The following is a 15724-nucleotide window of genomic DNA, read 5'->3' as shown; positions in this document are numbered from 1 at the left end:
CCCTTTTACCTCATCTTCCTCCCCCCTCCCCCTTATCCTCTGGTACCACTAGTTCTATTGTCCATGTCTATGAGTCTCTGTCTTGTTCATTTGTTACCTTTAGGTTTATATCCCACATATAAGTGATATCATATGATTGTCAACTTTTTCTATCTGGCTTATTTTGCTTAGCATGGTTATCTCGAGGTCCATCCATGTTGTCGCAAATGGCAGTATTTCATCTCTTCTTAAGGCTAGTAGTATTCCATTGTGTATATGCACCACAGCTTCTTTAGCCAGTCATCTATCATAGGACACTTCAGTTGCTTCCATGTCCTGGCCACTATGAATAATGCTGCTATGAACATTGATGTGCAAATATCTTTTCTGATATGAGTTTTCAAGTCTTTGGGATAAATACCCAGTAGAGGGATTACTGGATCATATGGTAGATCAAGTCTTAGTTTTTGAGGAGCCTCCATACTGTTTTCCATAGTGGCTGTACCAGTTTGCAGTCCCATCAGCAGTATATGAGGGCTCATTTTTCTCTGCATCCTCTCCAACATTTGTTATTACTTGTCCTGTTGATTATAGCTATTCTAACAGGTGTGAGATTGTATCTCATTGTGGTTTTGATTTGCATTTCCCTAATAGCTAGTGATGTTGAGCATCTTTTCATATATTTGTTAGCCATTTGTCTGTCCTCTAGGGAGAAGTGTCTGTTCAGGTCCTCTGCCCATTTTTTGATTGGATTCTTTTGTTGTTGTTGTTGTTATTGTTGTTATTGAGTTGTATGAGTTCATCGTATATTTTGGATATTAGGCCCTTATCGGAGGCATTGCTTGCAAATATATTTTCCCATTCGGATGGTTGTCTCTTGACCTTGCTGATGATTTAAAGAAACAAAGTTTATTTCTTATTAAGGCAAAATCCAGGAAACTCTCCAAGGGAGCTCTCCTCCTTTCAATATTATGGCACTTTTATGTTGACGCGAAATTCCCTGACATCTCTTTCACTTCATTTCTTGGCCAGAGCAAGTCACATGGCCATACTTCAAGGCACTTCCTGTGTGCTTAGAAGTAGGAAACCGAGTATTTGTGACCAGTAGTAATTCCTACTGCAATGAATATGATAGGTAAAAAAAAAAAAGAGGGGGGGTGGTCTTGGTGTGCTTTTAATTAGCTTTTCTGTTTTTTAGTATTTGCTCTTCTTTTTCCTGCAGAAATTGAAAATATAGAAGCTTCGCTGAGGCGATTGAAAATCGACATTGAAGAAATCATGTGTGAGTTATCAGGTGATAACTCACAAACAAGAAGTCGTTTGTTTACTAGGCACTCCAGCTTGCTTCTTCCCCCACCCTTGTCCCATCTCTGGGCTGGGTGGCCGGAAGCAGCCCACGTGTTTAGAATGTGCTCATGACTAGCCCAGGCTTCTGTCCATGGTGTACCATTCAAAGGAAACTTCTCGACCAGCAAGATACCATCTACTACCTGTCAAAGTGCTGAAAATTTCCTCTAGATAACATAAGAGCTTTAATTCATTTGCTGAATTTCCAAAAATAAATTCAAATCAAATTTAGAATACTCATTCTTCACTCATTAGACAAATCCGTATCTGCTTTATGCTGGAGCCTGTGCCTGGTGGAAAGTAAGATGCAGAGAAAGACTCTGGCTTCCAGGAGCTCATAGCCATGGGGTAGAGGAAGGGAGAGGAAAGAAAGACATGTGAACACAGCAGTAGAGCTACTGAGGTTGAACGATGTATCTATTAGAACGGAAATGACTAGACAAGATGCTAAACTTTCAGGTGCCAAGCCACGTGGCAGTAGGAGTAGGGAGAACTCCAAAATGAGAGAGAGAGTTCAAGATGGAGGTTTAGGCTGGAGAGACAGACAGGATTTGAAGAGCAGGGAAAGGAAGTGCATGACACATTTCTGTTAACCATCCAGCTGTGTCTGTACCAGTCACTCAGAGGAACTGGAACTTCTCCCCCGGGATGAGTTGATCAGAAGCCCCGTCCAGCCAGGGCAGCTTTGGCACAGGGCTTCTCACTCACATGTGTCTAAGATGCCTCTGCCCTTAGAACACCTTCCTCATCTCACTGACTCTTTTATTTCCTTCACTTCTAGTGTCAAAGTTACAGAAATCCAATAAGAAAATCCCAGAATATCAAATCAAGGAGATTAAGATGGAGGAGCTTTCACAAACAGATTGGACCCTGATAAGGAAAAATGAATTCGGCAGACTTTATAAAGGAAAATACCACCAGGCTTCAGTGGCCATAAAAGTATTTGACAACCCCCAGACTAGAAGCAGTGCGTAAGTCATTCTGTATAGTTTTCTGTGTGTTATTTCACTTTCTCTCTATAACTCCCCGAGGAGAGAAGCATATTGTCTCCAGTTTCAGGTGAGGGAACATGGGCCCCAAAGGGTTAAATGACTTGCCCTCTACTCTTATAGAGCAGAGCCTAGACTCAGACGCATGTCCTTTAACCTCAGTTCTAGAAACTTCTCTTTTATTCTTGTGTTTAGATATTTTTAAAGTTCTATGCCCTTCAGCCCCCTCTCCTCTCCACATACAATAAAGCATGTTTTGTTTGCATGTGTCCTTGCAAAATGTATGTTGTTATTATATATGCATACATTCACATTTGTTGTATGTTATGTTTTTTTTTAGACATAGATCTGGCTCTCATTTCTCTAATCTGTTCCACTGTTAATCTTTCTGTCTTTGCACCAAAAATACAGTTTTGTTTTTTTTATTATGACTTTGCAATAATTCTCAACATCTAGTAAGGCATTTCTCTGCTTTTGACTCTTATTTCTAAGCTAAATAAATATCAGAGAAAGCTTTATGACATTCCTCAAAATATACATTGAGATTTTGATTGGAATTGTATTTTTTAACGGCTTTATTGAGATGCCATTTACATACCATAAGATTCATCTATATAAAGTATACAATTGGTCTATGGCCATGCCACCCTGAACAAGCCCAATCCCATCTGATCTTGGTAGCTAAGCAGGGTTGGGCCTGGTTAGTACTTGGATGGGAGACCACCCAGGAAAACCAGGTGCTGTAGGCATAAAAAAATAAAAAATAAGGGATTGTAAGCTGACAAGGTCCTTGCAATCTGTGAGGTCAACCAAGGGTTGCTTCACCTTAAAAAAAAAAAAATTAAAAATTAAAAAAAAAGTATACAATTGAATGGCTTTTAGTATATTTACAGAGTTGTGCAACCACCACCATCATGTAATTTTAGAACATATTCGTCATCCCAAAAAGAAACCCTCCCTTCCCCATTAGCAGTCACTCCCCATTCACTCTCGCTCCCACCATTTCTAGCCCTAGGCAAATGTAACCTACTTTCTATCTCTGTAGATTTGCCTGTTTGGGACGTTTCACGTAAATGGAATAATACAATCAATATGTGTCCTTTTGAGTATGGCTCATTTCACTTAGCATGATATTTTCAAGATAAATCAATGTTGTAGCATGTATTATGCATGCTAATTCTGCTGCCAAATACATCTGAGGGGTTCCACATACTGCCATCCACGGCCAAGCTCATCACAGCACCTGTTCTCACCCCAGAAGATGCTGACATTCCCTCATGCTCCACATACACACAGATGGTCACTACACTAAATGTTCTTGGAAGGACCTCCCAGTCCTGAAACCTTACTTGTCTCTTTTACCTTCATAGACTAGTGAGGGATACTTTTACGAATGAGATCAAAACCATGAAGAAATTTGATTCTCCCAACATCCTGCGTATATTTGGGATTTGCATTAATGAAACAGGTAAGGAATGCTTCTGGGGTTGGTTCTTCTTTTGGTGGACTGTCTTGTACCTTCTGTGTTATATAATGCATTGCATTTTTAAAGAACAGCTGAAAAGGTGGCATCTACACAGTGTTATTATTATCAATGTTAATTTTTTCACATCTCAAGATGCAGGTTCCCATCTTTTGGGAGAGGTCAGCTTGAATTTGGCTTCGGCCCGAGAGCTGGTTTGCACTAATGCGGCCACATCTCCTCCTGCCAGTTCACTGGGAACCAAGGGGGAATTGGTCAGATGCTGGCCTGTGTTTTGTTGCTAGAAAACGTTATAAAGCTGACTGACCTGAATAAGGAATCTACCCTTGATCATCATTAGTATAAATCAAACCTAAGAACTAAATTAACCTGCCCCTTTACCAAGAACCTCATGCATCAGTTTCTTTGAAATTTTTATTTTTCATTGTGGCTGCATTTTCTCTCATAGCCTGGCCTCTCCTGAGGGTTATATTTTTCTGCTCTTGCCTACAGAGAGGACAGAGCAATTCCTGTCTTCTCTCCTTTGGAAATTTCTCCACAGCCTCAGGCAACTAAAGGAAAACCTTCAGTGATGTTTTTGCTCCTGGGTGATGGCCGAGGTAACTGACTCGCTCTTTGTGTGTCAGTTCTTGCATCTCAGGCCCATGACCTGAGACTGCACTTCTGGTCTGAGCTCCCTTCACCAGGCCGTGTGATCTGTGTATCATTCAGTCCGTCCATACATATTTACTAAGCTCCTTGTGATCACTGTATGAACCAAACAGACACTGTCCACTGGGGGTTTATAGCTGAGTGGCAGAGACATTACTCAAATAACTAGAGAATGTAGAATTTTGACATGCCAAATGCCATGAAGGGGAGGTATGGGAACTCTGTGGGCATTTGACCCATTCAAGGAGTTCAGGGAGCAAACCGTGAGGTGCGGGTAGAGAATGGCGGCGGGGGCAGGGGGCAACAGCAGACCTGAGTCTGTCTCTGTAGAGAAAGGGGGAGGTGGGCTGCAGAGCAGGACCTCTGAGGGGCCTGATCTTCACAGTGTCCGGTCCTTTCCATCAGTGACCCCACCTCAATTCTCTATTGTCACGGAGTACTGCGAGCTCGGGACCCTGAGGGAACTGCTGGATAAGAAAAAGGACCTCACATTGGCCGAACGCATCGTTCTGGTCTTGGGGGCTGCCAAAGGCTTGTACAGGTACTGTGTGGGGTGAAAGGGCGCTGAGAAGAACGGAACGAGTCTGCCTCCTCTACTGAGACTCCCAGAGGTGATGAGGGAACAGGCGAGAAGCCCCAGAGAGTCTCCCGGACAGCAGCTGTTTTACCACTTACTCTGATTATAACACCTCGGACAGGAGGAGGAAAGGAGGCTGAAGCCAGTGAGCACCAGCTGCCAGAACTGAGGGTTGAATTTAATGTCCAGGCTGCTCTTGTCCAGGCCTTACTCTTAAGGTTGCCAGATTTAGCAAATAAAAAAATACAAGATGCCTGGTTAAATTTGAATTTCGGATAAACAATAATAATTTTTTAGTATAAATAGAGCCCAAACATTACACAAGACATACTTTTACTAAAATTTCAGGTAACAATAATTTTTAGTGGAAGTGTGTCTCATGCATTATCCAAAATTCAAAATCAACTGGGTGTCATGTATTTTTATCTGGCAACTGTCTCTACTCAAACATATGGAGTTATGGTTTCTTTAGCTCAAGGGTCCCCAAAGGTCATTCATGCACAGACCGCCTCCATGGTTTTTACCATATCCACAATTCTGCCAATGTTATTTACTTAATATTGTTTTTTAAATTAGCTCACATTTTAAAAACCTAAATAAAAGGACACTTTTCATTACTACCATAAGTCAGAAACCAGAATCACTTGCCACAAATAGGTGGACCATAAATGAAACCAAAATAATGTTATTAAATTCTGTCTGGACGATGCTGGCTGCCACGCGGTCTATAATTCAGGCCCACATTCTCTTTGTACAAAGGCGATATCAGCAGGTTTAGAGAGGTATTAAAGACACCGAACTGAGACTTTCTCCTTGATGTAACCGGAAAGACTGGAATAAATTGAAAGGAAAATAATCTTACTATGTCATCTTGCATACCACTTATCCCATATTTTTTATTATACTGCTTTAGCTATTGATTTTATTTATATACAATAATTGGGTTATTAATAATTAATGTGAACTCCCTAAACTAGCGGATTTTATGAGAAGTAATTTTGGGCTGTATGGGATGCTGTTAGTGCCCCATCCAGATGGCCTCTGATCCTTTTCACCAGCTCTGCATACTCATCCCCCACTTGGCATATGTTGCTGTTCACAGCTCACAGCTGCCATCTGCAGAGGAATATCCATGGGCACTGGGGCCCCTTCACCCTTATAAACAGCTAAAAGTATTCAGGAGCTTTATATCTACCTGTCCCTGTCCCTCTCCCCCTTACCCATCTATAAATGGATAGCTACCCCTGAGGATGGCATGGTACTGACCAGCCTTTGTCCCAGTAATGACGGTAAAGCTGCCCAGGAAAGTCTGTGCAAAGGTCTCTAATACTCCCTGCCTTTGGTCATGTCAGGATGCACAATTCGGAATCACCTGAATGCCATAAAAACATCAGCAGCACAAGTTTCCTGGTAACTGAAGGCTACCACGTGAAGGTGAGTGTGGCCTTCCAGGGGGCCCTTTAAGTTCAACCCGTGTGACTGTCTGGTGCTGGGAGAGGGACATCTGTTTTCCCAGAAAGGCTGTGCCTGCTTGTTTCTCTGCCTTCACCTTAGAACTGAACTCAACTCTTTCCCTGCCCGGACAGCTTTCCATGTGCCCACCACCAGACAGATTCAATCCTGCCTGCTCTTCTGATGCTCATCCTCTCTCCCCGCTCACTTAGCAGGGATAGGCTAAGAGTCATGTCCTTTAGATGCCTGGACACCATTTCTACATCCCTCCATCACCCACCAGGGTATCTCCTTAGGTTCAACTAGGAATTAGGATTCACAGGACTGCCCCAGGCCACACTTGGCATTTGGAGTCACTCAAAAGGGTATCATGCAGGAAACACAGCTTCTCTCCAGTGGGAGTCCCCAAAGCTGTCCTAACAGTCATCCAGGAGTTATTCTCTTTGCCTTGCCCCAAGTACGAGAGAAAGAGGCTCCCCTCAGGTGGGTACAGGGCCCTCCAACCTTAGAAGGCTCATGACCCACAGGAGTCAATATTCTAACAATTGTGCAGGCATTACCTTCAAGTGTCCCCACAAAGGGCATGTCACTTATAAGAGTTACCGCAAAGCCCAGCATCCCTGTCCACCCTTTATAGTCTCCATAGCCCCCAACTCCTCATCCGTGGACTCTGTTTACTCATGGGACTCCTTGTGGTTGGGGCTTGGGAGCGTGCTGGGGACCCAGGGCTTCCTGACCCGCTGGCTCTGGCTGTCGGCAGCCAGGTGGAGGCTGCAGAGACCGGGAATGCTTTCCCTAGTTCACAGTTCACTGGGAATTATTTGATCTCGCTGGGATTTCACTCCCAACAAGAACAAAAAGGTGACCCTCCTTGCCGCCTCCCCAAACAGGTCAGCCCATATTAAAGTCGATGCCCGCCAAAAAAAAAAAAAGAAGCAATTTACCAATCAGCAGTCATTTATTTTTTTTATCATCAGCAATATTACTTAGGTGCATAGGTAAGAGTCTGCCTTTATCAGGTTCCCAGGGCAATAGAGCTAAAAAGTTAACTGAATGTCATATTCTCATATGGAAGAGGAGAGAGTTTTTTGTTAATTCAGTGTCCACAATTCCAAAATGCTAAAAGAATATTTTCTTTGTCACCCATAGATGCCTTTCTACCAGCCTTATGATTGGCAGGGATAGCCTTCAAATAACAAAAGACAGGTCTTTTCTGCCTTTCAGATGCCTTTTCTCCTTGCTGATGTGATAGAAGCGCTCCCAAAGCACCACGTCTAAACCACTCACGCGCCTGTCAGCCTTTCATCTCTGGTATCCAGCATGGGGCCAGATGTGAGAGGATGTCAGTATCTAGTAACCACATAATAGAAAGGGCATGAGCTCTCTAAGCATCTTACCCTTTTCCTGACCTTGCTCCTAGATTTGGGGCTGGCCGAGTTTGGGTGTTGCCAGCCCCTCTGCACAGTGATGGTGCTGATGACAGGTGTGCATGGAGTAACGAGCACATACACTTCCTTTAATTGTGCTGTGGCTTCTTTAAGAGCATGGTGTTGGCCATGCAGGGTCAGTAGATTAATTTACAGATGTCATATAAAACCAAAGGAACAAGCTGGCCATCCTAGAGGGTCAGATAGAACAGAGGGGATGCCCCCACCTCATTTTTTCATCTGCTTCTAAGAGAAAGCAAGCCATGTGGTGGCTCTGTGTACCCCGTCCATCCTCACTTAGTGGAGTTGAATTCTCAACTGAGAAAGCCCTGTATCTAACACAGTAATACTAGAACAACTACAACTTGCCAAATCTTACAGGTGCTTTATACCTGTTATCTCAAGTAATCTTCATTGCCCCCATTTTATAGAAAAGAAACCTTGTATTTCTCTTGGTCAATGCCAGCCAGTAGAGTAGCCACGTAGACAGAAGGCACCACTTGAAATAAAGATAAAAGACCATCCCCTGACAATCATGTGTAGCCCCGCCCCCACCCCCGCTCTCTACCCGCAACCTGAGATCATGCTGTTTCCTTCTATCTCTAATTCACTTCTCTGTCTAGCTCACAGGATTTAAGTTGAGCAAAACACAGACGTCCATCAGTCGAGAAACTAAGAGAAAAGAAGCAAAGAGAGTCACTTCCACAGCATATGTCTCACCTCAGAGACTGCAAAATGTATATGATAAATATGACATAAAGGCTGAAATCTACAGGTATGTTCATGTTCTCGGGCAGATTCTAACTCAGATGAACAGGACAGGAAAGTCCAAGTCAAACACCACATCCAAGGACCATAGTCCTACCTCCATTCTGTTGATTGGAATTGAGTGGAAACTAGAAAATTTACTCAGGTTTCTAGAAATGGCTAGAGGGGTGTGAGAAAAGGGAAACTTGTTATGGTTGTTCAGTTTCTTGCTTTTCTTTTAGCTTTGGAATTGTCCTCTGGGAAATTGCTACTGGGAAGATCCCATTTGAAGGTAACCAGGGTGAAGCCTAGCTAAATGGTACTGAAATTGGGTCCTTTTCCGATAGACTAGAAAGTCCCGCATCAGTGCTGTTCTGGGCTCTTTGTTCTCCAATGTGGGCACTGCCTGGGCTGGTCTGTGGTGTCTTGTTTCTTCAATAATCAAAGTCCCTAGTTCTGGTGCCAGCCATCAACACCCAGAGAGATGTGTGAGTGCCAGAGGAATTTTTAAGCCTCCCATCCTACTGTTTCCATGCCAGGCTGTAATTCTGAGAAGATCTACCAGTTGGTGGCTGTGGATCGCTACCAGGAGCCACTGGACGAAGATTGCCCTTTCCATTTGGAGGAGGTCATTAACGATTGCCGGGCATACGAGCCCTCCAATCGGCCATCTGTTAATGGTAGGGTCCTTTCTAGTCTAATAACATGAGTCACACATGTTATTTCACATTTGTGAAAGTCTCTTTTGTGGTTCACAAGCAGGGATGATTTTGCCCCTCAGGGGACCATTGGCAATGTCTAGAGACATTTTTGGTTGTCAAAACTCAGGGGAGGTGGGGTAGGGTAGGGTATGCTACTGGTATCTAGTAGATAGATGCTACTCAGCATCCTACAATGCACAGGACAAATATCAATAGGAGTTCAGAAACCTTGTGCTAAGGGCACTGTTTAAAGTGGGCCAGGAAGGTAGATTACTCCAACCTATATTCTTTCCCTCCCTCCCTCCCTTCCTTCCTCCCTCTCACCCTTCTTTCCCTCCTTCCTCCCTCCCTCCTTCTCTTTTTTCTCCCTCCTTCCCCCCCTTTCTTCTCTTCTTCTTTATTGCTTTTTTTTTTTCAAACTTTCTATACTTTTGTCTATCTTTCTCCCTCCCTCCCTCCCTTCCTTCTTCTTCTAGGGTCCCTTACCACCCAGGGTCTTCCTGGTATTGGAGTATCTAATACCTGAGACTAACTCACATTAAGATGTGAGTGTACCACTACCACAAGCTACTTGCATTTGAAAAGTTGACCGAATAAGAGGGAACATTATATAAAGGCATGAATACAGATGGTGGTTTAGGCTCCAGCTAGACCAAGGGAAATACAGTTTCTACATTACTGTGCAGTGTAGTAACGTCTTTGTGTGTCTAGCTTGGCTCTAAGCTCCCTGCTCTTGTCTAACTTTATGTTCATTCATTCACAGAAGTCTTAGAGAGGCTGTCTAGCTTTTACAAAGATCTGGATTGAAACTGAAACTAAGGAGTCTCTGGGCAAGAAGCTGGAAGAGGTGTAAGTTGGACAGCTTTCTCTCTTCAGTCCTTGGAGTGGAGTTATTTTATGAGTATAGGGAGGCAGCAGTCTTCTGTTACAAAAAGAAAACAGTTCCAGTTACACAGAGCATCTCCCACTCCAAACGACATTGTCAAAAATAATACCTCCGATAGTAACTGTGATAGATGTTTTACCAAAAGGTATGTCTGTCTGTATCCACACCTCTTGGCACTGTGACTTTGCCGCTCAGCCCATTGAGAAGTATTGTATGTCAATTATACTTCAATTGGAAATAAAAATAAAAAAACCTCTCTCTTATAAACTGAAATGTTTATAGTTGATGAAATTATATATTTGGGATTTGATTCAAAATAATCTACAGGGAGGGGGAATAATTACAGATAAAGGAAAAGGTAAAATAAGATTAGTTATCAGTTGCTAATTGTTGAATCTGAATGATGGGTACATAGTGGTTCATACAATCTTGTTTTCTGAATATGCTTAAAACTTTCCACAATAAAATGGTTTTTAAAAGAAAAAAAAGCGGAGTCTGCTTCCCTGCCATTGGCGTCTGGGTTGGCATTGTGACTGGCTTTGGCCAGTGAAATGTGGAAGTGATGGTGTGCCAGTTCCAAGCCTAGGCTTCAAGAAGCCTTACAAACTTCCTCTCCCTCTCTCGGAACGCTGCCCAGGTGTGAACAAGCTGGGCTCTTGTGCTGGAAGATGAGACCACGCAGAGCAGAGACAACCTGTCCCAGCTGAGGTCCCACTAGACCAGCTAGTCCAGCAGCCGACTCAGTCACTTGAGTCCAGTCAAGATCAGAAGGACCACACAGCTGAGCCAGACCAACTGCCCCTTCACAAAATCTTAATCTAAATAAATTATTGTCTTAAGCCACTAAATTTTATGATGATCTGTTACACAACAGTAACAACTGAGCACTGTTCAATCCTTCCTCTTGCCCATTGAACTAAGTATAAACTTTCCATTTGGATACCCATGGCCTCTGTCTCTGACTCCAACCTGACGTCCAACATCAAGCTCCAGAGTTCTCCTACCAGAGATTACAAGATCTAATGCCTACAGTATCTAGGAATGAACCTAAATGAGTGAGCTGACCGTGGATGGGGACTTCGGTGAACAGATGAGCTTCATTAAGGACAAACTCCAGCCTATTTTTATCACGTAGGAATGAGATCCCAATGTTTCCAGAACATTCCATTTTGTCAAAAGAAGATGGAAATTTTTCTGTAAATTGCCCATTTATTTTAAAGGTTGGCATCTCATTAAAAATTATTTTAATGCCATATAAGACAAACAAAATGTTAGTCTAGGAACCTCAGATTTTAATCTCTACCAGACTCAAACTGGTGTCTCCTGTACATGGCCCTTTTGTTCTGAATTTTTACACTTTTGCTCATAGTGTACGCTTTACGTTGGATACACTGATCCCTACCTCTAAATGTTTCTTATTTCCTCCTCAGAATTCATCCCAAATCATCAGCAAATGTGCTAGGCATTGTTCCAATCACTGAGGAGACAACAATAAAATACATTTATATTTTATATTCTAGTAATCATTTCTGGAGAATAAAATTATGGCTGATTTATATTCTTTTTATCTTCGACTTATTTTTTTTTTTAAACCTAGAACATGTTTTCCTTTATAATAAAAAAATGTAGAATAAACACGGACAGGTTGAGCTTTTAAAATGATCCTTTTCTAGAGCTTTTCATTAGCTTCTATTTTCATCTTTAAAGTCCTTTGTTCTCTTTACGTCCTTTGTAGATTAATTATCCACACTCTGGTTGACCTATAGGCAGAGGTAGATTTACTGTGAAACTAATAAAGCTTAATCTTCAGGGCCCCTCACTGCATAAACTATCTTCCAAAGCCGTGTACTTAATTTTCCCCCCAACATTTATAAAAATTTTCAAATATAGAATCTAAGTTTTGTGATGGTTTGTTACAGAGCAGTAGTAACTGAACAAACTCTGTTCAATCCTTCCTCTTACTGAACTAAATACAAACTCTGCATATAAGTCAGTAGAATTATACTCTGAATACCTACATACCCACTATCTAAATTCTACAACTAATGATGTACTGTTATCACATACTTATCCATCTATCCATGACTTTCTACCCAGTAATCCATCCTAAACTTTTATACATTTAAATTACTTTAAAAGAAAATTTCAGATATTAGTACATTTCATTCCTTTACACTTCAGCATTTATATTAAACTGCAGTTTAATATGTTTAAAAGTGGTCTTGGGGGGAGGATGGGCAGGTAACATTTCTATGTTGTGAAATACATAAATCTTAAATATACCATTCAATGAGTAATCCAAACCCCACCAAGATAATGAATACTATCATCATACCAGATAGTTCTCTTATGCTCATACAATCAATCCCTCTGCTCACTCTTGTCCCACAATTCTGATTTTTAACAGCATTTTTGAGTTATAATTTTCACAATAAAAACTACACACATTTAAAGTGTGCAACGGCTAAGTTCTGATGTTTGTATATACCACCGCAGTCAAGATAATGAACATATCCACTGACTCCCAAAGTTTCCTCATGCTCCTTTATAATCACTACTCACACTCCTCATTGGTCATAATGGAGCAGTTCTGATTGGATGGGCAGGTCTCAGGAACTTACCTTTAACAGTAGACTCAGAAGGCATAAAGAAGCAGGGCATAGTGCAGAAAGCTCTTCCAGGTATACAGAGTAAGTGAGAAGGCCCTGTGTAGCAAATGGCTGTTAGGCTCTATTATTTATAAAGCTTGGGCCCTCGGTTGACCTTGGGATCCCATTTCAGCAGATAAATTCCTTCTCGGGATTCACATCAAGTGAATCTTCTCAGGATCCACAAGCCAATAGAGAGGCTGGTATTTAAGTAATCACCCAGAGTTGGGAATTCAATCCTAAAATACAACACAGCCAACACCTTTCCCTCTAAACTATATTTAACATTTGGAAGTTGGAGACTAGACTACACAGTTCTGGCTTTGTTAATTTTCTTTCTCTCCTTGCTAGTAAACATGGCTATTAGGTGGATGGTGAATGAATACACTTTTAAAACCATTTAGAAACATTCTGTATACCCTTCAGTAAGCAGCCTTTTGTGTTGTCCAAATTTCTTTTACCATGTGGTATATTACCAATTTTTTTATTTAAATTTTTTCTAAGAATATTCAGTATTTGACAACATATCTATCTATCCATTAACATGAAAAGCAACTCGAGATATATTTTAAGATTAAAACACTATCCCATCTATACCTAAATAACATATTCAGATAGGTGAAGATTTTAAACAAAGTTAATAATGACTTCTCTGGATAGAGACAATTTTTCTTTTTTGCCTCTTTAATTTTCTAATTTTTAAAATTTCCAATTTTTCTACATTGAACATGTATACTTACCTAAGTGAGAATCGTTTAAAATGTTTTTCATTCTACTCCAAAACATGTTAGAAAATTCCTTTCTACTTATATTAGCCATGCTGTATCTAGGCAGTAGCTTCCTTAGATGGCAGGAAAGGGGAAAAAAACCCACACGTACAAATGCTAACGCTGGTTTTGAAGGAAAAAAATATTGAAAAGACAGCATCGGATTATCTATGATTTTCGATTGTCTATGCTCTCCTCTGCTATCAATTCCACTGAAAATTGGCAGCTGAGTAAATCAAATTTTGGCAACGTGCAGCCTGTGCCTGAGGTTCAGATTTTTAGGTCTTCCTCCTAAAAAGTGAGAATGCATCTTTGGGGGGAAGTGGGGAGATGCTTGAAAATTGTTTGCTCTTAAGTGATGTAACGATAGTTTAGTAGCAGACAATCTACTGCAATGGTCTGGGATTGAAGAGATCGTGCAGGCAAATTCTTTTTCGTGAGCTCTTCAACCCCCATCCCAAAGGGATTGTTCCGTGCCTGTTAACAGGTTCCGGTTTCCGGGGGGCACTATTTTGGAATTATTGGATTAGCTACCAGCCTTTGGCTAAAGATATCTTTTACTAAAGAGTTAGAAGCAGCAAGAGCCACAGTTTTAAGATTTTCATCATCTTTGAAAATGTACCGAGACATCTTCCTTACAGCTTTCTTCCCCCAGAAAGCTCAAATCAACAGCGGTAAATTACTTTTCCGCTTTTCTTTTCCGGGGCTGAACACGGCGTAGGTTTTTACTGACGGACGTAGGTTTTTACCAATCGTACGAGGCCTCCTCGCGCGTGATCCCGCCTAGTCAGTTTATGAAGCACCAGCCAATGAGAGTGCCGCTCTTTCAGCCAGCGACGACCAAAGGAAGAAGAAGAGAGGGTATTGGTCGACGGCTGAGACTGCTGCCCAATAGAAGCAGGTCGCGCCCGCGGCTCAGGGGAGATGGGTGGTTGTCCCTAGCAAGGCGCGAGTTCCGCGGAAGAAACGGCCGTTACTGCGGCGGCCTCGCGAGCCCGACTTCGTCCTTCCAGCTTCAGGTGAGGAGCGCTCTTGCCTCTCCCTAGGCTTCGGTCCTGGGGCCTCTGGCTCTGGGGTAACTTCTTGGGCTTGATTGTGTGGACACGGGGCCTGGGGACGCGCACGAGGTGGGCCGCGGGCGGGCATGGAACCCCACGGCCTGAGGAGGTTCGGCGGACCTGGGCTGCCCCGATCGTCGGGGCTGAGGCGCCAGAACTCCAGCTCTTTCGGGGTTGCTGAGAGAGAACGCCCGAAGTCGGAGTGGGGCGCGGGGAAGGCAGAAACTTCGGGCGATTCCGGAAGCTGGCGAGTTCCATGGCGAGTTCGCTGTTGGCCGGAGTCTGAGGGCCGGAGTCAGAGGTTCCCCAGCCACTCTCTCAGGAGCTGAGCTTCAGACTCTTAGTTTACGAACACTTGCACTCCTTGAGCGCCCGTTGTTTGCATCACTTTCAAGTTAACTGAAGAACCCAACTTTTTATTTTTTGTCTTTTTTAAGAACATAATTTTTAGCTTTATCCAACTTTATCTCACAGCAACACTGCGACCTATATACTATCCCCATTTTACCGACGAACTAGTTGAACAGAGAGGCTAGGAAACCTGCCTAAGGCCTGTAGTATGTGACAGCAGCGATTTGAACTGATTCCCGGTGTCGCCTCTTATCTTGTTTATTGGGGTCCGGATAGTTGTGGACGTCGATTGAAATCTGAGTAACAAATCTTGCTAAGATGGATGACAAGTGGAAGGTTCACATTTTAAGCTCCGGCTCTCCTGGAACACACAGAAAATAACATTTGTGTGACATGCTGAGGTCAAGGACAAGGCCGCTCAAGGCTTGGGGTGACCAGCCGTCGATCTTTTTTTCTAGCCACCCCTGGTTACCCCAAGGGCTGGAGAGATCATTTTCTCAAGTTTTGCTCCAGAACAGCGACGCCGTTTCATAGAACTTTGCTGAAATGAGAATGTTTTATATATCAGATGCTGATATATTCTTAGTTGTTGGGTTTTGTTGTTATGTTTTATAGTTTTGTTTCCTTTTTTAGGTATATGATGGGTAATTCACTAGATATT

At 42.4% G+C, this 15724-nt stretch overlaps 2 protein-coding genes, 1 long non-coding RNA gene and 1 other non-coding gene across 11 annotated transcripts in view; 3 read left to right on the top strand and 1 right to left on the bottom strand.

The window, feature by feature from the left end:
* MLKL (mixed lineage kinase domain like pseudokinase) overlaps nucleotides 1-10507 on the top strand; it is a 20503-nt gene extending 9996 nt beyond the window's left edge. For 3 of the 4 annotated variants that reach the window (XM_023523171.1, XM_023523170.1, XM_023523169.1), the window contains exons 3-11: nucleotides 1202-1273; nucleotides 2108-2297; nucleotides 3686-3783; nucleotides 4855-4990; nucleotides 6379-6460; nucleotides 8529-8680; nucleotides 8895-8944; nucleotides 9192-9332; nucleotides 10117-10507. In XM_023523171.1, coding sequence (XP_023378939.1) covers nucleotides 1202-1273; nucleotides 2108-2297; nucleotides 3686-3783; nucleotides 4855-4990; nucleotides 6379-6460; nucleotides 8529-8680; nucleotides 8895-8944; nucleotides 9192-9332; nucleotides 10117-10160 — 965 coding nt within the window. In that variant the 3' untranslated portion in view covers nucleotides 10161-10507. The remainder of the gene's footprint in view (nucleotides 1-1201; nucleotides 1274-2107; nucleotides 2298-3685; nucleotides 3784-4854; nucleotides 4991-6378; nucleotides 6461-8528; nucleotides 8681-8894; nucleotides 8945-9191; nucleotides 9333-10116) is intronic. The other variant, XM_011379918.2, reaches the window with a different exon arrangement.
* Nucleotides 2946-3064, top strand: LOC111731513. Its single transcript, XR_002777175.1, has one exon. It is a non-coding gene; the product is annotated as a 5S ribosomal RNA (ribosomal RNA).
* LOC111731504 lies at nucleotides 5620-14426 on the bottom strand. 2 transcript variants are annotated; one of them, XR_002777173.1, is made up of 4 exons: nucleotides 13628-14426; nucleotides 12861-12944; nucleotides 11642-11716; nucleotides 5620-5857 (listed from the first exon to the last, which is right to left on the bottom strand). It is a non-coding gene; the product is annotated as an uncharacterized LOC111731504 (long non-coding RNA). The 2 variants fall into 2 exon arrangements; XR_002777172.1 differs by lacking the exon at nucleotides 5620-5857 and having other exon boundaries at nucleotides 10871-11716.
* Nucleotides 14420-15724, top strand: part of RFWD3 (ring finger and WD repeat domain 3) — a 32710-nt gene continuing 31405 nt past the window's right edge. For 2 of the 4 annotated variants that reach the window (XM_023523168.1, XM_023523167.1), the window contains exon 1: nucleotides 14420-14673. In XM_023523168.1, coding sequence (XP_023378936.1) covers nucleotides 14449-14673 — 225 coding nt within the window. In that variant the 5' untranslated portion in view covers nucleotides 14420-14448. The remainder of the gene's footprint in view (nucleotides 14674-15724) is intronic. The other 2 variants (XM_011379917.2, XM_011379916.2) reach the window with 1 other exon arrangement.

Source organism: Pteropus vampyrus, unplaced genomic scaffold, assembly GCF_000151845.1.
Source record: "Pteropus vampyrus isolate Shadow unplaced genomic scaffold, Pvam_2.0 Scaffold379, whole genome shotgun sequence".
In the NCBI taxonomy this organism is placed as follows: Eukaryota; Metazoa; Chordata; class Mammalia; order Chiroptera; family Pteropodidae; genus Pteropus; species Pteropus vampyrus.
Note: the sequence above shows the minus strand (reverse complement) of the source record. Positions and strands in the feature narration are given on the sequence as shown.